The sequence below is a fragment of the Hydractinia symbiolongicarpus genome, chromosome 6 (genome assembly GCF_029227915.1).
Source record: "Hydractinia symbiolongicarpus strain clone_291-10 chromosome 6, HSymV2.1, whole genome shotgun sequence".
NCBI lineage: Eukaryota > Metazoa > Cnidaria > Hydrozoa > Anthoathecata > Hydractiniidae > Hydractinia > Hydractinia symbiolongicarpus.
In genome coordinates this window covers 31,206,516-31,230,397 of record NC_079880.1, presented here as the reverse complement: position 1 = coordinate 31,230,397, position 23,882 = coordinate 31,206,516, and the positions used below count along the sequence as shown (strand labels likewise).

The 23,882-nt window shown below is 34.6% G+C and overlaps 1 protein-coding gene across 1 annotated transcript in view; it reads right to left on the bottom strand.

Annotated features, from left to right (window-relative positions):
* The window catches only part of LOC130648270 (double-stranded RNA-specific editase 1-like), a 29,038-nt gene that overhangs the window by 1,648 nt on the left and 3,508 nt on the right, over positions 1-23,882 (bottom strand). Inside the window, exons 4-8 of the mRNA XM_057454310.1 lie at positions 2,863-3,069; positions 2,383-2,747; positions 1,512-1,683; positions 542-1,278; positions 25-439 (exon numbers count right to left, since the gene is read on the bottom strand). Coding sequence (XP_057310293.1) covers positions 25-439; positions 542-1,278; positions 1,512-1,683; positions 2,383-2,747; positions 2,863-3,069 — 1,896 coding nt within the window. The remainder of the gene's footprint in view (positions 1-24; positions 440-541; positions 1,279-1,511; positions 1,684-2,382; positions 2,748-2,862; positions 3,070-23,882) is intronic.

Below are 23,882 nucleotides of genomic sequence, written 5' to 3'. Positions count from 1 at the left end.
AGAGTAAAACAAGAATAGACTTACCTTGTCCGTTCTCAATCTTCGTTCTTAACAAGCCAGCAGTTTTGTTTTTCGCTCCTTGCTGATGAGTTTGTAATGTAAACACCCTTCCATCTCCACAAGGAGCCGTGTTCACAAATAAATAGACATGTACAGACGGTTTCAACGCAAATTTACCGTTCGGTTGTCGTGCAAATATCGTACTCGATTTGTTTCCAGCAGCTAAAAAAAGTTCATTGTATAAATACCGTCGAAATCCCCGACAAGCGATGATCTCCCCGTGACAATCGTTTAACGTCTGTCCTTTATGATCCATCTGGTCACCAGTTACGCACTTTGTACCGGTACCGATACTTACTACCTGCAAATCAGGAGTAGAATTTGTATCCTCGCATTTTGCCAACACAAAGGCGGCAATCACTTTGCACTGGGTTTCTCCCTGAAAAACATTTAAAAATTTTTCCTGTACAGCTTTCGTGATCATGTTACACAGCCCAGGTGCAAGCTCGTATTTAGGCTCGTCGTTTTTAGGACATTCTACCTTTACTCCCTCAGTGTAAATGTCTGGATTGATACCATACAGGGTATTTAGTGCCTCCCGCGCAGCTACTGTTTTGGCTGTTTTCTTGTTAGGACCTTCCCCGATAAAGTCTCTTTCTCCCACGTAGGCGGTCGCTTTAAATTTAACGGATGCATTACATTCGCAATCTTCCCATACTTCGAAGCGGGTTTGTGGATTTAACTTCAGCAAAAGAACAATAGGATGATTGGTCGCAGGATTGCTGGTCGATTTGTTTTCGAAAATATCTTTTAAGTCGATTGCCGTCCACTCGTTGACGTCGATGTTTTTCAACTCCTCCAACACCGACAACGCTAGTCTGAGTTTCGCTCTCTTTTTTGAAGAGCCTTTCGCTTTAAACACCTTTCCTTCGATTTGTGTCTTGATATGGTACTCTGTGATCCCAAGTGCAGTCTTTTCCTCACTTTCATCTAATTTAATGTCGCGAAAAAGTTCGTAAAACACCATTGTCGGATGTCGAGACGTGTCGATAGTTTTAACTTTAGTGCTGCTCTCTGCATCTTCATATGCGGCCATGCCATCCTTCTTAGGACGTATCACATCAAGAGCCTTCTTAGCAGCTCGCAGTTTGGCTAAGTTCCGGTTTTTACCGACACCTTCGTACGCCACGCCCTTTATCACAATAGTAGCATGGTATGATTTTTCTTCGCTGTCTGGCTCTGCTTCTTCCTGGATAACCTCGATGTTAAGATCTTCACCTGTAATTTAACCAATATCAACAAATAAATTTCGGTGTAAAAAAGGGGGAACTGAGCCGTGGCCAACGCAAAATTTACAAGTGGAAAATAAAAATTATATACTCGTCACAAAGATATTTAAATTTTACTGGATTGGTTAAAATGATTGAATTTAAAACGTAATCAAACCCTTGTGAAAAAAAAGTCATATACACACTAGCGCGTTCAGAAATTCTATTAATATTAGTACATACGGAGGAGTTCTTTGAGCTGCGTAAGAGGAAACTTTTTTTCTAGTTGAATCTCTTCCGGTTTTACTTTGGGGGATTTTTTTGTGATTTCCGCGTCTTTAAAGTCGTGAATATCATATATGCACAAAAGGATAGTCTTTGCAAGATTAAGTTTGGCTGTTTTCTTGCTTCGTCCCTAAACAGAAGAAACAAAGAGAAGTGAATAAACGTAACAACTGCTTTAAACAAGCACTTTATTTTACAATATTCCCTAACGCGAATGGTGAACTACCAGTTTCCCTGCAAAAAGGGTTATTAACAGATATTTGCTATACAAAATGCAGACGATATAAACAATTTATATTACAACTATTGTCAGTTAATGTCAATAATACCTTATTCACCCCTTTGTCATTTTTTTTAATAAATCTTTTTTGCTATGTTGAATGGTTAATACTTACTAAGTTTCTATGTTTAAATTGTTACATTTATCTATTGCACCGCAAATTTTTATTTCCTATACCTCTCAGAACCTTAGATGTTGGCCATTACCCGAAACAACGAAATCCTTAAAATCAGGAAAATAAAAAAACTTTCGTTAAGATTACTCTTAAAACTTGAAACTCACAACACAACTTTATTTCATCAAGAGGAATCAGTCTATAAATTTAATATGACGTACTTACAAGTGTACCAAATTCGATTCAAATTAGAAAAAAATCTTCAAAGTTATGGATTCCGATCCCACCCCGTCATAATGAGTTCCCCGGACCGAATAGGGTTAAGAAAATTAAATCTCGCGAGAACGTTTTCGACATACAAGTTAATTAATAAGTCAAGATACTTCGGTCTATTTCATCACTTCACTTTAGAACGAAAAAGACGGAATACAAACCTCTCCGAAGAATCTTTTGCTCTGCACATCAGCTTCGACCTTAAACTGCCGATCGCCTTGTCCGGAACCTTCACACCAATTCAATCTCATATTGGGAAAGATTTCCGACAACACCATAACGGGATAACAACGCGCTTTTTCAATGTTAATAGCAGGAGGGTTAGTAAACAGTTCCGGAAAGCCCCGCCCGACAGCCTGATGTGGAAGTAAGGCACCCGGGCGTCGGAATGGATTATCAGGCGGCGGGTGTGTAGGACTGCGGACACTAGGTGGGGCGTACAAGGGACGGTCTCTGTCGTGACTAGGCATTTCTTCGTCAGATGTGAAATCAATATACTTCCCCTCCACGCCAGAAGTTGACTGATCTGAAAAACAAAATAAAAAATACAACTTTCCTACTAAATTTGAGATACCACGTTGCAGGAGTAAAAGGATTTTTTGTCTATTAAATGTTTGTATTACGATATATGGCATACTCACATAGTGTATGGTTAAGTGGTTGGTAGTGTTCGAAAAAGTATTCGCTCTCCTCCCTCTCAGTTTTGATAACTTCCTCTTTACCACCAAGCTCTTCCAAAGCTCGAGTTGCTAAATCAAGCTTTGCCTTTTGTTTGGTCGTCCCACTTCCTTCAAACGATTTTTCGTTGAGAATTGTGTAAGCTTTAAACGTAGGCTCGTGTACTGGCCCTGAAATAAGAAAATGGGCGAACTAACACGTGAATGATGTAACTAAAACTTGATGATGGCAGTAAGAGAAGATGAGAAGGAAATTGATGTGTGTACAAAACTTGTAACAATCAGATAAAATAAGAAAAAACAAAGCTAAACACTATAAAGCAGAAAACACACATACATATAGGGTCGCATAAGAAACATGCAAAAGAAAATGTAAAATCATTAAAAATTGAAGAATTCCTTTTTTTCTAATTTCTCCTGTGAAAAAAATATACATAATTCAGAAGACGCAAAACACACAAACGTTGCATGAGAACATCTGTCGCAAGGTGTTACATTGTTACAAGGGAACGGAAAAACACACCCGTTAACTTGTTGTCCCCAGCAAAGTTCGAGACGTCAACGTTTATTGGTTATTAATGTCACGTGACACCTGTCACATTGCACACAAACTATCGAATATAATTTCAAATATTCACAACCTTTAGTTTTAATAATTCCGGTTTTCAAAAATTATTGAAACTGAAAGAAGAGCTGCTAATTAAAAACAGATGTGGCTTTTTCGTGTCATTTCTTACATCGTACTCAGTTCTGATCAGCCTGTCTACCTTTATATCTGGAAGAGGAAAAACTCAAAATTTTCTGAAAAGCCGTGCTAACAATCACTTTATGCACGTTTAGTTTTATAAGGAAATTCACAAATACGAATAGACTTTGAGTAGAATTTTGAGCCTTATAAATGTGTGAAAGTTTCACACAAAGAGTGAATTTCCTTATTCAGTCCTGGACATTTATTACTAAAGTTCCTTGAGGTTTTCTTGACAAAACAACACGGTGAGACACCGTGTTGTTTTGTCCTTTATAAAAATTTTTCATGTAAAAATTTTTTATCTAAAGTAGATAAAAAAGTCGTATAATTCTTGTTGTTGTTATTGACAACGCAGAGCGCTCCTGGTGATGATAATTCCACAGCAACTATTCAACACTTAACACTTTTCATAATTTTACCATATTGAAGTTACCATCCCATTTCTTGCACGTTGATTTTATTGAATTTCCGCGCCCGAAGGCGTAGGAAATTCTTTAAAACCGTCGTTTTTTTCTTTCGGAGCATTTTTTGAGAAAAAATCGACCCTGGGATTTCACGTTGGTCGGTCACAGATGTAAACTTCGTACCCAAGCTCCTTAACTACTGGGAAGTCTAGTATTGACGCTTCAGGCCAAAATTGGTATTTGTTTTCCACAAAATTTGGCACAGTTAACAAAAAAAGTATGTTGAACATAATGGTGACATAATAATTTTGATTTTTGTCACCTAAATGTCATTTTAGGCCAAAATTGGTCCAAAAATTAGAACTACTTTATTTTCAACAAAACTTGGAACAGTTAACAAATAAAGTATGCTGAACATGATGGTGACATCAAAATTTTAATTTCTTCTTACCTAAATATCATTTCAGGCCAAAATTGGTCCAAAAATTAAAACTACTTTATTTTTAACAAAATTTGGTACAGTAAACAAATAAAGTATGCTGAACATGATGGTGACATCGAAATTTTGATTTCCTGTTACCTAAATGTCATTTTAGGCCAAAATTGGTCCAAAAATTTAAACTACTTTATTTTTGACAAATTTTGGCACAATTAACAAATAAAGTATGCTGAAAATGATGATGGTACAAAAGTTTGATTTTTTGTCACCTAAATGTCATTTCAGGTCAAAATTTATCCAAAAATTAAAACTGCTTTATTTTCGACAAAAATTGACACAGTTAATAAAAAAGTATGCTAAAAATGATGGTCCCATCAAAATTTTGATTTTTTGTCAACTAATGCCATTTAAGACCATAAGACTTTCAACCATGAATGATAGGCTGTATTTTTTGTTAGCAATTTCTTTTAAAATGTGAGTTTACTATGACACGTTTCGTTTTTTTTGCGTTTGTTGTAAGATATAATGTCACTGGTGTGCTTTATCTTCAGAGGTTCATGCACCAAACCCCTTCGAATGTTTGGCACAATAACACAACGAATTAGCAGGTTTTCATCAAATATTTTGGTAGCGCGCGGAAATTCTTAGAGTCCCCAGGGCTTCTTGTTTTTTTATTTTTTTGAGCAGTGGGGACAAGCTAATTTACAACAAAACACTTTTTAAACAAATGTCAATTAATTTAATACTACTACAGTTTAAAAATAAATTCAGTTGAGAAATTAATTAAAATGAAGTTGTAACTTCATCAAATTTTACAAAGAAAACAGCGAAAAGTTGAACAGCAAAAATAGAAATCTTCGGGTGTTAGGATGATTTTCATTCAAAACAATTCACTTCACATCAACATCAGATTAAAATCGGAATATTCTTTTATGCGCTTCGCAAATTGTAGTGTATTCCGCCAAGTCAGTCCTTGCAAAAATTAAAAAAACTCTGCCGGGGAAATTAATTACGCGCATGTAAAAATATGAACAATTTTATGTCAGAAAATATTTGAGCATTAACTTTTGTCGGCCATGTAAAAAGAAATATAAATATTGCATAACTCGTTAAAGCTTTATCATAAAACAACGGGACCGATGAAATTGTCGGCTTAGTTTAAGGAGTTTAAGTATTTAGAGATTTTTTATATATATATATATTTATATATATATATATTTTATATATATCTATATATATATATCTATATATATATATATCTATATCTATATCTATATATATATCTAACCTGAAAAACGTCGTAACAATGTAAAAGTAAGAACTTATATATGTTAAAAAGGGAGGCAACAAACAATCCAATGAAAAACGTATCTTTTACTCTGCGCGTTAAAACCTTTTTGTAAATAAAATCGTTTTCACTTTACGCATGTGACAAAATCTTGATGTAATCGCGTTACGAATTTTACGATTGGATCATCTATTTTCGTGACAAATTAACACACAGCCGCAAGAAAACACGTTGTATATTGTATATGAAATGCAATGCCTAAAACGTTAATATATTAAACACGAGTAATTTGCTTGTAATTTAAATCGCTTTTGTGAAATCTTTCAAGAAGAACATCCGAAAAGGTATTTGACGTTATGTCGAAACATCGACCTTATTTTTGTATTATTTTATATCTACGTAAAATAATGAAGTTTATAAAAAATTCAGGCTATAAACTGTTTAAACTTCAAGAGCGATATACAAGCTTAAACTTTAAGAGCGATATACAAGCTTAAACTTCAAGAGTGATATACAAGCTTAAACTTCAAGAGCGATATACAAGCTTAAACTTCAAGAGTGAAATACAAGCTTAAACTTCAAGAGTGATATACAAGCTTAAACTTCAAGAGTGATATACAAGCTTAAACTTCAAGAGCGATATAAAAGCTTAAACTTCAAGAGCGATATACAAGCTTAAACTTCAAGAGTGATATACAAGCTTAAACTTCAAGAGCGATATACAAGCTTAAACTTCAAGAGTGATATACAAGCTTAAACTTCAAGAGTGATATACAAGCTTAAACTTCAAGAGCGATATACAAGCTTAAACTTCAAGAGTGATATACAAGCTTAAACTTTAAGAGCGATATACAAGCTTAAATGTAAAGAGCGATGAACACGCTAAAACTTTACCCCCTTAAAAAACTTTTTTGAGTTTTTCTCACACCGTCATTAAAGTTCATTAATTTTCTTCTACTCTTAATTTTAAACAAATGTCACTTTCCCAACAACAACAGCGACGAAAGATCACTCGATCAATCTTGTTGTCAATTCAGATTAATATAGAAGTTAAGAAGAATCCTCACTAAAAAGTGTTTGAAATAACTTTTCGAACGCGCACAAATTTTTGAAAACAAAAGTTCCAAAATTTGTCTATCCGTTAAACCAATCCAAGTATCGGAATCACTTATTTTCAATATTCATGAGTAGTTATCACGGAATTTCCATTGAAACCACGCCGCAAATCTCAAATTACAAAAGCTTTTTTGAAGTTAATGTTTCAAGCAAAAAGCGAATTCCAATTTACACAAAGTAACAGTGTAATTTTTTGTTCACAGATGGAAAGTTACTAGCGGTACCAAATGTCTGACGCCAATAACGTCAAACATTTTGCAACTTCAATGTTCAATACGATAGAGTACTCTTTTTTTGTCGAAAAACGAGCCACGAGAACAATTATTTGATATGACATTTATTTTTGGGATAGAAAACAAATAATGTCCCAAAAGACATATGCATGAGTATAAAGAGTGCAACACAATTTTTAATCAAAAGTTTTTATACAAAAAAGCATGAACGATAAAAAACATCTTTATTGTTTCCACACAGCCGTAAGTCACTATTATTTTTACTTTAAATTAAATGACAGTTGTTTTGAATATAGCACGAGTGTTCATAGGCACTAGCTTGAAGAATGTGCAAGAACAAACGAAATAAAAAGTCGACAATGATCTTATAGCTACAGATGATTTTTAATAACGATGCAACGTAATTTTTAAACTCTGCAGGAACTTACTATAGGTGCAAAAAAGAGAGAAAGTCAATATTTACTTTGAGTATCAAGAAGAGCTGTGTGTATCAAACATGCTTTTCGTTTGGCACAATCTAATAGCACATAATTTTTATGGGTAGCGTATACCAGGAGCGGATACAGGAGAATTACTGAGCGAAACATTCAGCTAGGGTGGTGTAGAGAGGCGCTGTCAGCCTCCATAGTGAGGTCAGAAGCATTCACTTATTTACCTACCTCAACACTGAAAAATACCTTAGCAGGACCGAGTGTAAAAAAGTACATTTGTTATGTCAAATCAGGTTTTTGAAAGACCCTCTAAAATATAAATATGAAGCGAGCAAATTTTCTTTCTCTCTTTCTTTCTTTCTGATATTTTAAAATTAAACTCACAATTATTACTCTAAATAACCTGTATTTTTAAACCACAGCTAAATTCCATACAATATAATCAAATAAATAAAAATTACATTTTTATATACATATAGCATTCTGAATTCCTTGATGCAAATTCTGTCACGTAAAATTGATGAAAATTTATCGCACAGTACAAATAATAACTTTCAAACAAGTTTAATGAACCAAGTTCAACAATTAATTTGTTCCTCTATGAAGATACTAGCATTTGAGTGTTTCAGCATCTAGGGTTTTTCACGGTTGTAGCGAAGTGGAGATCCGTGTTTCAAATCCAAGCTTCTGCGACTACGCTATTCGCAGTTTTGGGAGTTTAGAACACAGTGTAAGTGACTCACGAAATTTGCTATGCGGAAACCAAGGACAGACGCTGAGCTATATTTGAGTGCGTCTATTTTACAGAATTTATTTTCATCGAATAGACCATGATTTCGTAAAGTTGGTTAATTATAAACCCAAAGCGAACTGGAACGATAACAGCCTCCAGGACATTGAAGTCAATAGAAAGACCACATTGGAGGAGTGTAAAGCTCACAAAAACATCAAAAAAGATGTTGCCAAACGTCAAAAAATCAAAACTGTGCTTGATAGTGGTTATGATAAACAGATGGTTACTATAATAGGATATATTGACATTGATAATGTAGCTATTTCAACTATGGATTCGTCTGCAAAAAGAACTGATACATTCGTTAACGATAACAGTGGGATTGTTTTGGTTTCCTTTTGGAGTAAAATCGCAAATCAGCTGAGCACGAGTGGTACCTATGAATTACAAAATCTTTCCGTACGGGAGTTAAATTCAACCCCTGTTGAAACTGTTCTCACTACAACCAGCGAAAGGTAATGCAATAAAACAATTGTCTCCACCATATCAGCTAAAGAAGTCCTTGCATTTCCCCTCGGTGTTTTACTCAAATTGAAGAATCCACGCTTGAACAAGATTTTTTTCGTTGCGCCAAATGTAAAAATAGTACAAAATTTTCTTCGTTGTCATCAAATGTTACGATCCAGTTAATAACGAATGAAGGACAAGAAGTGGTTATGTATAGCACTCAGCTTAACCAATATCTCCTAGCGAAAAGGGAAAGTGTTGAAGTTGACGATGAAGACCAAGTATGCAAGGTTTTGCTGTTAGATGAAAAATCTGTGATTTCTGTTAATCACCGTAATGTTGTCATTGCCTTCTAAACTTTAAATATAAACATTGCTTTTAAATTTCGATGCACTGCAAGCTTTGAAATTAACTATTGTACACCACATACATGTAGTACATTCTGTATAGTTGCTAGATATGAACTGGAAGTTATAGATACTTACACAGAAAGATCAGTTACTTCAAGACTTGCAGTGCATATGCATGTTACTGGTTAGCATTGAATTTTGTTACATTTTGTTACTTTTTTTTTCTGTTCATACATATGAACAAGCCTGCAGAAAGTTCAGTCATTCATGGTTGATGTCTAACGAATATTCAAGGCTTGTTCATAATGTATATAACTATAGTTTCACGACTTGCTTTGTTTTGTTTACTCCTTGCACCTGTGATTGAGTGTACTTTTTCTGTATATAGTTTCCCGCCTTAAAGCAAAATATACACTCTCACAAGTGACGTCTAACAGTTATTTCAAGGCTTATTTAAAGTAGTAAATGTGGAGCAGTAACTAACAAACAAAGTAACAAGACATGCTTTTGGCTTGCTTTGTATTAAGCCGTGAATATATTTGTTTTATGCTATACACATATACTAGTTATATAAGTGAAATAATCATCAATCATCACTGTTGGGGAGAGATTTTTCGAAGCATTTTTATCCTCCATATTTGTCTGGAAATTCCTCCTCAGTGATTATCAACAGTTATTTCAAGCCATCCATCTTTTTGGCATATTTTCTGTATATAACCTTCAGCTGTAAAGCATTTTCTTGACAAAAACAGCTATATTTTTACTAGAAGTCATAATTCTAAACCCTATACAAATTTGACTGTTTCAGTCTAGCTCCAACAAGTCAGTCTTTAAATTTAAACCCCAATTTTCCCGGTTTTGATAGTTCAGCAAAACCTCTGAATCACGTCTGGGCTTTTAGATGTCATAATGCTAACGCCTATACAAAATTGGTTGTCCTGGTCTGGCTCTAACATAAATCGGTCCGTAAATTTAAAACTGGATTTGATAGCCACGCCCGGGGCTTTTATTTATCACACACAATTGACTCTTACCCAGGTCATCTATGACGTTTTTTAAAATTTAATCCAAATGTCCAAAAATGGTCACACGCACGATAAACACTTCTGCAGCCTTATTGTGCGCATGACCATTTTTGGACAAGTGCACTAACTTTTTGCGAATGCACAAATTAAATTTTTGCCGTGTTTTGCTCAGATTAAATTTCGGTGGATCGGGATATTTTGGAAGTTTGCGTGTTTTCGCGAACATGTGCAATGCATCATCACTTGCGTAGTAACATAAGTTCAAAATTTTTCGACACACACTGCGATTTTGGTAAAAAATTATACCAAATGCTGAACGTGCCAAAGAAGATCATGTGCGTGCTTCAACCGTGTTCGCGCCATAAGGCTCTTGTTTAACTTACTCTCTTACTCGAGATTTTTTGGAAATGTTGACGGTGGCTATTGTGGTCACAGCTGATCTACAAAAGAAAGAATTCTTAAAAATGAGGAACAAGAATACAATTTCAGGACAAACTTTGAAGCTGGTGCTATATATATATATATATACATACATATTTATCTAATCACTCAGGAAACAAGTCAGTGACAAAAGACGCAATATTTGCTACATTGAATGCAATCCCTTTTTGATAACTTTTGACATCTATTTAATGTTAACATATTGAATAGTGAAAAAACAGTGAGTTGACTTAACCACAGTAGCAATTTAGCCATGACTGTATTTTATCAGGCCCATTTCGTGAAAGTAAAAAGTGAAATAACTCTGGTACAAAAAGAGATATTGACTTAAAATTAGCCACCACGTTTTGTTTAGACCTGTCTGTTGGAATTAGCATAACAAATAATTTTGCATTAAGTAAATATTTTAAATTTTAGAATTTAGGCATTTTTAAAAAGGGTGAAAATTTTTTCAAATAAAATTTTAAATTCTACAGCAGTAATGGGCGAACGATTTTTTTACAACTTGTAAGAAAAGTAATTTAAAATTTTTAGGTACGTTTGCTAGCTAGATGCTGAAAATATTTCGTTAATGCTTCAGATTAGAGGCCAGAAAGTGCTTTAAATTGTAATAAAATGTTGCTCAAACTAACTGGCTGTTCGTAATACTTTTCAACCTACCTAAAGAATGCTTCTACTTTAATTGGAGAAACTTTCGCGAGAAAAAAAATTCGCGAAATTTTTTGGATAAACTTTCGCGAATGAAGAAATTCGGAAAATTTCGCGAGATTAACTTTCGCGAATGAAGAAACCCGCAAATTTTTGCGAGATAAACTTTCGCGAACAAGAATTTTTTAGTTAGAAAAAAACTTTAAAATTCTTAGCATAATTCTTGAAATAAGATTTTTAAGTATTTTGTGCGTTTTTGGTAAAAAATGATAAAATAGGCTTACTAGGTAAACTTTCGCGAATGAAGAAATTCGGAAACTTTCGCGAGATAAAGTTTCGCGAATGAAGAAACTCGCACATTTTCGCGAGATAAACTTTCGCGAAAAATCAAGTTTCTCTCGCGAAAGTTTCTCCAATTAAAGTATACAAGAGATAACTTATAGATATTTGGTAATCATCACCCAAAATATTCTGTCTTGATATTTTTCTAGCTAGCTAGGTACCCAGCTAGATACCTAAGCAACAAGCTTATATTGAATCATGCTAAGGTATAGCACACATTTCTCAATATAACCTAGCAAAAATAGTTCTTACCTGGATGTTTTGGTGATCAAACTACACCATAAAGCAAATGCTTTGCCTTCTGTCCTTGCTCAGCTGAAGCCATAATGAACAGAAATAAATAAATTGAAGAAGAGCCAGCCTCTTTTACTAAGATTGCCAGTTGCTACGATTAATGGTGGTATTCACCAATGTGTAAATCTAATTTTTAAAGGTGCTGAAACTTGTGTAATTTACGGAATGGACAGGTCATACAATAAGAAAATATGTGCACGTTAGGGCATGACATTTTAATATATTGTTATCTTTTTAATTTGTCATTAAATATATAAAAGACAAACCTATATTTTTGGAAAAACTTTTTATTGCTCTTATTTTTATTGATCTTTCACAGATACATTAATTCTCTTCCAAATATTCCTAATAGCGATTTTCGAAGCAGTCTGAGCTGCAAGTGGGCAAGTTTTGCAACCATTTTAATAATAAACATAGTATTTCATTTTTCACGTCAATTGTGACTTGTTTACCGCAATCCAGCGATACTCGTGCTATTATAGCAACTTAAACTGATCTCGGCTCTCATAAACTTGTTCTATTTTTCGTATTCAAAATTTTAAGTAACTCTTTCTTTTAAAATACAAAAGACGACAGGACTAGGGAATAAAAACCGTGTATCAGCATTTAAAATATAACACAGTCTTAGTTATTCTGTGATTCGCTTATTTAAGCCATATTAGACTAGCGTATACCGTTCAAATTATGTGAATGTGAGATGGCTCACATGAAGTTATAACACATATATGCTTTAGTATATTTATATATGTAGTATGCAGCTGGGGGTACCATGTTTGTTTACCCTCTTTGAGTATGGTTAGTGTGGACATAAAGTCTTGGCCCCAGCTGCTTTTTGTTCTTATCTTCTTTGTTTTGTTTTGTGCTGCCCCTCCCCTATTCTAATGTTGTTTAGGAATATGACCAATGTATTGAACTTATATATAAGAAACTTTGTACAGTATACAAGGTTGGTTCCAATTGATACATAGAAGATATACATGTGAGATTACTTATTATCTATTCAATTTTATTTCACATGTGATAGACCCCACCTAACATTTGATGGCCAGTGTGGGGCCACTTATTTGTCAACCAAAAGAAGAATTGTCTTGATCAACTAGTGGATTGTGGTGCTGTGCTGTGTTATGTTGGTTGTGGCTTGCTGTTTGGGTGTGTGCTGATAAAGATTGGATGTGGTGATGTAGGAAGACTTGATTGACTTTGTACAAGAGGAGAAGTAGAGAAGAATGATAAAGAAATCTTGGGTGAATTGATGGGTATGTACTCTGTACTTACCTTGGACGACCTCATACGTGTAGCCTTGAGATTGGACATCCAGGTACCTGATGAAAAGCGAGGTAATCATACTTTTGTCCTTAGACTTGTGTTGAGACACTTAAATTCTGAAGAACTTGAATCTAACCCAGTTGTAGGCATCTAAGATTTTCAAAAACCCACACAACTCCATATCACGACTACTAAATCCGAACCTTCCAACCCGGGAGACATTTCGTGCAACCTATGTTTCAAAACCTTTAAACCTACCTAATGAAATTGCTTTCAAAATTAATCAACACAATCCTTTTACAACGTTTGCTACATCCACATCATTTCCAAATCACCACTCTCCAAACTTTAATCTTACAAAAAAAAGAACGTTTAACTTTTGAAGATGATATCCCCAAACCTGTTCTTAAAATAAGAGAGTTCAAAATCAGTGGATCAATAGGAACACCAGGACAAAAGGACCGTTTGACATATCAAATTAATAGTGCAGATAAACAAGGATTTTCAGAAACTTAAATTGTCAGTGGCTTTATTAAAGCTATAAACACTGGAAACCCACTTAGAACCTATCTAGAGGGTGGAACCTTTTTATCAGTAAAACAGTTGTTAAAAATTTTGTACTTGAAGGAAAAAAATGCAGCAACCCTATTTTCTAAATTGACCAATGCATCACAAAACCTTAACGAAAGTGCACCTGAATTTGTTGTGCTTTTGATGAGCTTACGATAAAAAGTCATTTTAATTTCGCAAGAGGAAGATTGTCCGTTTGAAGAGTCAATGGTTATGAACCGATTTTTGCATACCATATTGACAGGTCTTAGAAATGATTATGAAGACTCGAACTGAAACCGCTCTTCAGACAGTATCCACTACTAACAGATGAGGATATTTTACAAAAATTAAACTAAATCGCTTCTGAGGAAACTGAGCATCTAGAAAAAACATCTACTAAATGAAAAATTGAAATTGCTGAAATATCCAATGATCCATCCAAAACAAAACTTTTGTCTGAGATACAAGAAGTCAAGGCACAACTGGGAAAACTCTTACTTGTAAACAATGAAGTCGAAAAACTAAGAGCTACTGTTTCAAATTTCCAAAATCAACAATTTCGTCCAAGGTACCAGTGTAAAACTTGTCGTAAAAAGAATTTATCTGTACGTTGTAGCCATTGTTTCCTGTGTGGTTCAACTGAACACCGTAAATCCTTTCGCCCACAAAACAAATGGGAAGAAAAAACTAGATAAGGCTCCAGTCGGGAGGTCAGGAGCTGAATTTGTAGAGACCTCCAAAAATTGTTGTGTTTGTAAAAAGAATGTAAAATATAGATGTTCAAATTGTCGTTGCAGGTTGCATTGTTCCAAAGAGTGTCAATTGCAAGACAGAAATAACCACAAAGCTATATGTCGTGCCATTAAGGAATTAGAATTAATGGAAAAAGAGAAAAATTTTAAAAACTTTTATGTGTCTCAAAATTCCCCCATTTCCCCAAAAATGGCCAACAAACTTGTAACGTTGATTGGAACACAACCCATAGTGAATTGTGAAATAAACGATGTTTCTTGTCAGGTTTTATGGGATACCGGTTCCATGATAAGCCTAATTAGTCAACGCTGGGTAGACAACCACGCGCCAAACGTAAATTTTGTACCTATCGAGAAATTCACGGAGCATGCAAACGGCATATCGTTAAAAGCGGCAAATAATACGGAAGTATGTGTAGCCGGTGTTTTACCATTAACATGACAATCGCAGGAGCCAAGACAATTTCCGTACCATTTTTAGTTACACCAACCAATATCGCGTTACCCCTTATCGGATATAACGTTATGGAGCACGTTGTTTTAAACTGGGAGTTACCGTTGCCACTCTTATTAAATGCTGCATTGCCGTGTCTCAATCATAAAAAAGCGGAAGCCGTCATTGACCTGATTCATGAACTCGGAGATGTCCTAGGAGATGTTAAAGTTAGAACCAAAACAATCCTACCGCCCAACCACTGAGTTTCAGTAAAATGTAAAACCAAAATTGTAATGGATGGAAATGAACTAGCATGTTGTTCGAGCCAAATGTCACTGGTGATTTTGATGAGGAGTTATCACTCAAGGATTTATTAGTGAGAGTTAAAAGAGGAAAAACCCAAATCGACACGGTGTTTGTTGAAAATCCTACGAACCATGAAATAATTTAAAAAAAAGAAGTTTGATTGGTATCGTTAATCAGCCATCTGCCATACCCAGGGTACAGGACATTATTTATGGATTAGGAGGTCAGTCCTGGTTTACAACCCTTGACATGACTAAAGCCGATCATCAGGGTTTTATGGACGAGAATTCGCACCATTTTACTGCATCTGCAACACCTTGGGCCCTTTATGAATGGCTAAGGATCCCATTTGGTTTAACCAATGCTCCACCTGTGTTTCAACGTTACATAAATGAATGTCTAGAAGAGATATTGTTTGTTCTGCATATCTAGATTATGTTATAGTAGAACATTTGAGGACCATCTTCAAAATGTCAGATCTGTTCTTCAAAGAATGAAGGAAAAGGGAATCAAGCTGAAAGCAAACAAGTGTAATTTCTTTAAACGAAAAGTTGTATATCTAGTTCAGATGGGTATCAAGCAGATCCAGCATCTAAGAAAGATATTCATAAATTTCGAAATCCACCATCTACGGTTGGAGATCTAAGGAGTTTACTGGGCTTCTTAGGTTATTACCGTGGTTTTATCAAAGACTATACGAGAAAAGTTAAACCGTTATATGATCTACTAAGAAGTGTAAATAAACAAGACAAAGGTGGAAAGAAATCAAAATGTAAAATAATATAGTTCCTGGGGCAAAGCCCAGAGGCAGACCGAGAAAGACTTGGCAGGAGGTTATAAGGACAGACTTGATAGAGAGGAAGTTGAGTTTAGATCTAACACAGTCTAGATCAGATTGGAAGAGGGTCATTAATATACCCCGTGCAACCCATGCTAGCATGGAAAAACGGACGTTAAGCCGAGAATGATGATGATGATGATGGTGAACACCACGTTGTTTTAGACATGATGGTAACAATTTTACAATCACCTGCAGTCATGACATTTCCTGATTTCAATTTCCTTTTATTGTCCACTGTGATGCTTCTCAGAAAGGTTTGGGTGCTGTACTATATCAAAAGCAGGAGGGTGAGATGAAAGTTATTTGTTATGCTTCCCGTCCTCTAACCTCAAGTGAAAAGAATTACCATTTGTACAATGTAAAACTGGGGTTTCTAGCTTTAAAATTGGCAATCACCCAACGTTTTAAGGATTATCTTGGTTGTGAACCTCCGTTTGAAGTATATACGGATAATAATCCTTTAACTTATGTCATGACAACAGCTAAGGTCCATGCCACAGGTTTAAGATGGATATCAGATTTGGCAAATTACCAGTTTACTATAAAATATCGTAAAGACAAATCAAGTACAGACTGTGATTACTTATCCAGGAATCCCGTTAATTTTGAGGATATTGTAAATACCTGCACAAGCTGTTAAAGCTGATACGAAACCCATAAGACCAAATAAATTCCACTGAAGAACAAGAATAATCATCAAAGACTTCAAGAAATTCCAAATTAAAGATGGTGTATTAGTTCGAAATACAAGCAATTACGGGCACCAAACCGTGTTACCAAAAGAATATCACAAAACAGTGTATAACGAGTTACACAGTAAAATGTCTCATCTTGGTTCAGAAAGAGTCCTAGAATTGGCTAGACAAAGATTTTATTGGCCCTGTATGGCAAAGGATATTACCTTTTTATACAGAAACAATGTCGCTGCATAAAAGACAAGAAACCAAACATTGCTGATAGAGCTCCACTAGTTCCAATCATTTCTACTCGACCCTTTGAAATGATCTCAATCGATTACCTCAAACTTGACAAGTGTAAAGGAGGCTATGAATATGTATTAATGATTTGCGACCATTTTACCAGATTTACCCAAGCATTTGGAACCAAAAACAAATCAGGCAGAAACGCTGCTGATAAAGTCTTAACAAATTTGTTTCAAAATTTGGTTTTCCAGAACGTCTTTATCACGATCAAGGTAAAGAATTCAACAATGCTCTTTTTAAACGATTACATGAATTTTCAGGGGTGAAAGCTTCACGAACCACACCATACCATGGACAAGTCGAGAGGATGAATCGTACTTTTATTAACATGCTGAAAACTCTACCATCAGAGAGCAAACAGAATTGGAAGCAAGAATTGCCAAAATTAGCATTCGCTTACAATAGTACCATTTGCAAATCTACTGGCTTTACACCATTTTTTTTTAATGTTTGGCCGACATTCACGTTTTCTCATCGACCTAATATTTGGTCTAGATGATATTGAGAATGAGGAAACTTTCAGAGTTTGTTAAGAAATGGAAAGAATCCATACAATCTGCCATTCAAATTGCATCAAAATCTTCAAGATCTGGAAAAAATATCTACAATAAAAAAAACACATGGTAAAGAGATAAATGAAGGAGATAGAGTTTTAGTAAGAAATTTGAGCCAACAAGGTGGCACAGGTAAACTTAGATCTCACTGGGAAGAGCATGTCCATGTAGTAAAATCAAAATCCATGGAAACTCCTGTGTTTGAAATTGTTCTGAAAATGGAGAAGGAAAACCAAGAAAAGTTTTCACCGGAATCTATTGTTAAAGTGTGACTTCTTACCACTAGAAATTCCAAAGAAGAAAAATCACAGAGCTTTGACAAGTTCGGAGGGAGGAGAGGAAGGTACTGAGCAATTACATGAAGGTGTTGAAGATCTACAATTAAATGAAAGGAACGGAGATCTTGCTGAAAGACCATCTAAAGAAACAGAAGTATTTGAAGAAGACGATGTTGAAATACAAGGCGAAAGACAACCGGAAGAATAAGAAGTATTTAAAGATGATGTCAAAGTACAAACAGACGATCAAATAGCAAAAGTTGATGACGAAAAACATAATTCAACGAGTGATGTTCAACAACACATACGAAATACAAGATCCCAACGTCAACGACGAGCACCTAGAAGAATGACGTTTGACGATCTTGGTGGCAAAATCACATAAGTACCTTTGTGTTCAAAGTATTTCTGTTGTGTGAATAAAGTTGAGTTTAAATCTATTGTAAAGTCAACAACAGTATCTTGTTAGTTTTACTACAAGGACATAGTTATTATCTTTGGGGAAGTCAACAACATGCTACACAAGTTTCTTCTATGAAAAAAATATAAAAACACTGCATAAAAATCGAATTAAATATACACTATTTTGAACAACTTTGGCGAAGTTTTGGAAAAGAAGGATTTTCTAAGAAGTCTTTATATAACTGTTAAGCTGTTTGGCTTGACATCCGATCTGCCGAAATTGATCCTCTGTCAAATGTGATCTGAAAAATGTCTGATTCTGAAAATTTTTTAAATTTGTTTAGTTTGGTTCTAATGATTTTTGTATTTTTATGTAATCTGTGGTGGTTAAATCTTCCATTCCTTTGGAGAAGACTGTCAAGTTGGTCAAGTTGATTCCACGTTGGTCAAAACGATTCGAATACGAGTTGGTTCAAATAACGATTATGGTAACGATTGAAACATGAAACAATACGTTATAAGATCCATAAAATCAAGCTTCGTTAAATCATTGAAAACATCCAAACCCTCTTTTAAAGCAGGGGTGAGTGTGAGATGGCTCACATGAAGTTATAACACATATGCTTTAGTATATTTATATATGTAGTATGCAGCTGGGGGTACCATGTTTGTTTACCCTCTTTGAGTATGATCAGTGTGGACAGGAAGTCTTGGCCCCACCTGCTTTTTGTTCTTATCTTCTTTGTTTTGTTTTGTGTTGCCCCTCCCCCATTCTAATGTGGTTTAGGAATATGACTAATGTATTGACCTTATATATAAGAAACTTTGTACAGTTACAAGGTTGGTTCCAATTGTGACACATTGTGAGATATACTTATTATCTGTTCAATTTTATTGCACATGTGATAGACCCCACCTAACATGTGATTTCACCTTTCTCAGTTACTTTCTTTTTCCTCTGGCAAGAACAGATGGCCTTGACATGATATCCTGAGCCTTATATCTATGATATACCATATTACTATTTTCACAGGCACTTTACACAACACACTCTAAACATTGCTGGGACATTTCAATCTATTGTTATCTTTGTAATCATTCATTAAATACCAAACAAACCTATATTATTAAGAAACTAGACAGGCTGGATATCATTTTTAAGAAATATTTACTTTGCTCTCCTTCACAGATCCGCTTTGGCAGGCCATTTCTTGAATAAAACTATGCCAGAGCTACGAAAAGCACCCGCTAAAAAATTACGAGTGCTATGGTGTGCGAAAAATCGCACTCGTAAGCAAAATTTACAAGTGCGATGTTAATATTTGCAAGTGTGATTCACACTTAACTATTTTTTGTTTACCGTAACGTTATATGTTATTTAAGCTGTATAGAAATGAATTTTTTAAAACGTATTAACCACAAGTGCAAGGTTGAAACACTGTTGAACGCGATGATGTGTTGGCAGATTCGCTATATGTTTTTGGCATTAAATATATTTCTTTCCCCTTTTAGAAAGATTTTTTAAACTTTATTCAACATGTTTTTTCTTTGGTATTACATCACGAAATCATTCGTCCGAAAGCTGTATTAAGATACAGGACACCTAACCTCTCCCATGTTCTGGTTATATTTAACTTGCATGGGTGGGCACGCTTCTCGCAGTATTCTGTGACGATGAAGGTCGGACCGACTTGTAGCATGCTTCCAAATGGTCTTCCGTCTTTCATTTGAGTCTCAGTGTAATGCACCAGCCGAGCATAAGAGTGTCGGCATGAAGGAAAGGGTCTGACTTTAAAGTTCTCTATACTTTTTAAACAAATCAATCACAAAGAAATGAATGTTATGTAATCAGCATAATAGCCTTTTTCATCGCTCAATAATATTTCAGAAAAAGAAAAAATTCACAAGTGCGATAAAAAGCACTCGTAAATCTTTTTATGACTGTGCGAGTGAGTGCGCGTGAGATCACACTTGTTTCAATGAATGGCCTGCATTGGTAATTTGCTTCACCAAGTTTTCCTAATGTCATGTTAGTTTTTTTTAGAATCAGAAAAACGTACATGGCGATGCTTAAAGCAGCTACTAACTCCATCTAAGACAAGTCGCCAAGTATTGCAACCATTTTAATCATAAAAAGACTTTAGAAATAATTCCAGTGGATCTTACATCAGAAAAAAAACATCACGGAATTAAGACATAAATTACAGAAATAAGACGTTTTAGTCGATATCTTTTTTGCTCGACCTTGTTCACTGCATTTTTGCAGTCTTTTCTAGGGATAACTTATAGTCAAAACCATGAAGTTATGCGGCAAGCAGAGTTGCCAGATCATTACTAGAGCTGTTTGTTTAGATAATTACGTAATTAGGACTGCATACGCTAGCATACTAATAGATAAGTCAGTCTTTTTCAGGAATATTTGAGTAGGTGTGCGTTGATTCGCACGTGTAAATCAAGTAACGCCTGCGATGTGAAACGCATATGCAAAGAATGTTACGCCTGCGATACGGGCTCCATGGTTATTTTTGCTGCGCAATTATTTTGCGGTAGAAAAGTGGGGGACGTTTTAAATCGTGAACCCCAAACACGATGATCGAGCGTCTACTGGTATAGCGACTCTCTCAATCTTAACTTCCTTTTCTATATGTCCGAAATAGTATGCATGACTATACTGTCATTTTCATATTTATTGTTTATTTTTCAGGTCATCACAAGCAAATAGGCAAAAAATATGCTTTGTTTTCAAATTAAAAAAAAATCTTTATCCACGTGGCTTAAATAAAACTTCAAAATTCATTCAGAAAGATCAGCTACACTTTAACAAAGTTTTTACAGAAAAATTTATACCGCCCATGGGTTTCGTTTTTACAGGCATAAAGAAAAAATCCATTAAATTCGGACCTGCTATTGTTTCCAATTATTTTGTCAAATGAAGAAATTATCTACAATTAAATCCATGATAAAATGTCTATTCCGCCTGTAAGTGCAGTTTTGCAGACTTCCTTTATCCGTGCTCCGTCGGCGTTCACCTCCGCATTAGTTAAGAATCGCATGGCTGGATTTCTTGTGTAAGACCTGGTTACCAACGACGAAGGGCCAGGCGAAACAGATTTATGTCTACGTAGTTATTTTAACTAAGTCAGGAGTCAGTGAATTAGCTAGGTTAAACAGGTTGGTTATGCTCGTGGATTAAAAAACACAGGACTATTCAATAATTTCTGAGATCTAAAAGTGTCCGACCAAGACGGATAATAATAATAAATAATAATAAATAATAATAATAATAATAATAATAATAATAATAATAATAATAATAATAATAATAATAATAATAATAATAATAATAATAATAATAATAATAATACTAATAATAATAATAATAATAATACTAATAATAATAATACTAATAATAATAATACTAATAATAATAATAATAATAATAATAATAATACTAATAATAATAATACTAATAATAATACTAATAATAATAATACTAATAATAATAATAATAATAATAATAATAATAATAATAATAATAATAATAATAATAATAATAATAATAATAATAATAATAATAATAATAATAATAATAATAATAATAATAATAATAATAATAATAAATATTTAAAGTGGCTAGCCCAGAAAATCACAAAAACCTATAGTTAGTGGATTGTTTCCACTGGGGGCCACTAGAACAAAAAAGAAACAAAAAATGATAAACCTTAGACTGCCTCAGCTCAATCAAACAGAGTAACATTTATAATCTGTGAAAATTGAAAAGAAAAAGAATAAAAAACAAAAATTAAAAAGTTAAAAAGTGATCTCCATTAGAATTTGCCAAATACATTAGAGATGGAAGTCTTAAACGAAAGCAGACTTCCATCACAGGTCACTTGGTCTGGAAGATTATTCCACACTTTTGCAGCTCTAAATGGGAAGGCTTTTTTGCCAAATTCCGTGTTGACCAAGGGAAGTGTGAACCTGTTTTTTGAAGCTCCTCCTGTTTGATGATTATGACAGTTTTTTGTCAAAAGGAATTTTGAGCGCATGTAATCAGGAGCAATGTGATTCATGGCTTTGAAAACTAATATGGCATCGTTTTTGATGAGTAAATTATTCATTGAATATTCCCTCTCTTTCCCAAGAAAGGTACGGACACATTTTAATCGTTTTTCTAGTTTTCCCAATCTACCTTGGGTGGCACAAGCCCATGCCGAGGAGCAGTAGTTGAAATATGGCATGACAAGTGCATTAATTAAAAGGTTTTTTGTGTGAGGTGTTAAACAGGATGCAATGGTTCTAATTTTAGAATATTTAATTAGTATTTTTCTATTTATGTCAATAATGTGCTTTTCCCATTGCATTTTTTGATCAAATGTTACCCCAAGATATTTAACTTTTTCGCTCCCCTTCAAAGGAATACCCATATAGTTGATAGTTTTGTTCTCAACTTTTTTTAACTGGCTGTGGTTGCCGAAAAAGATTGTTTCAGTTTTGTCCGTATTAATAGTCATTTTGTTATTATTCAGCCAGAGGTCGACTTGCGAAAGTTCTAACTCGACCTGGGAGACAAGGGTAATCAAGTTTTTATGAGACGAAATAATTATTGTATCATCTGCATATAGATGGTGGTAGTTTGAATTGATGACAGATTTTAAGTCATCAATATACAAAAAAAAGAGCAGGGGCCCCAACACAGATCTCTGCGGGACCCCAAAAGCATCTTCATGAAGCAGATCTGATCCTGTGTCGTTTACAAGAGTCAGCTGCATTCGGCCCGTTAAGTAGGACTCGAACCAGTCAAAGGCAGCATCTCTGATGCCAAAACACCATAGTTTTTTTAACAAAATTTTATGATCAACAGTGCCAAAAGCTTTTTTAAGGTCAATGAGCACAGCACAAACAAAGTTATGTTGGTCGAGCTCAGTAAGAATAAAATCAGAGACATCGACTACTGCAGTTTCTGTGGAAAAGAGTTTTCGAAATCCGGACTGTCTGTCATTCAGGAAGTTGTGCTCAGAAATAAAATGAGACATTTGCTCATGCACTAACTTTTCAAAAATTTTCATATGAATTGGCAAAATGGAGATAGGCCGATAATTAGTAGGATCTGTTTTATTGCCACTTTTAAAAATAGGCGAGACCCTTTTAGTCTTCCAACATTTAGGTACATAACCAGTAAATAAAGATTTGTTGAAAAGACTTGATAAATAAATACTTAAAACTGACGAACCTGCTTTTAAAAGTCGTGAACCAATTCCGTCCAAGCCTGTAGCTTTATTAAGTTTTAGTAAACCAATTATTTTTTCGACACTTTTGGTCTCAATACGAGCCCACCGAAAATCGTGTCCGCTAACAGGTGGATTAACATTAGTAGTGTCAGAAGAAAATTTAGAGGCTAGTTTGGCACCAACACTGACAAAAAATGAATTGAATGTGTTGGAAATTTCTTTTGGGTGAGAAGTTTCTGTACCATCGTTTTGGACTACTCGTTTTATCGAGGTAGTATTGACTGACTTATCAGGAACCAGTTTTTTTAGGGTTTTCCAAAGTTGTTTTGGCCCTTTTTAAAAGTCCTGCAAAACGTCAATATAGTACTCGTTTTTAAGTCGATT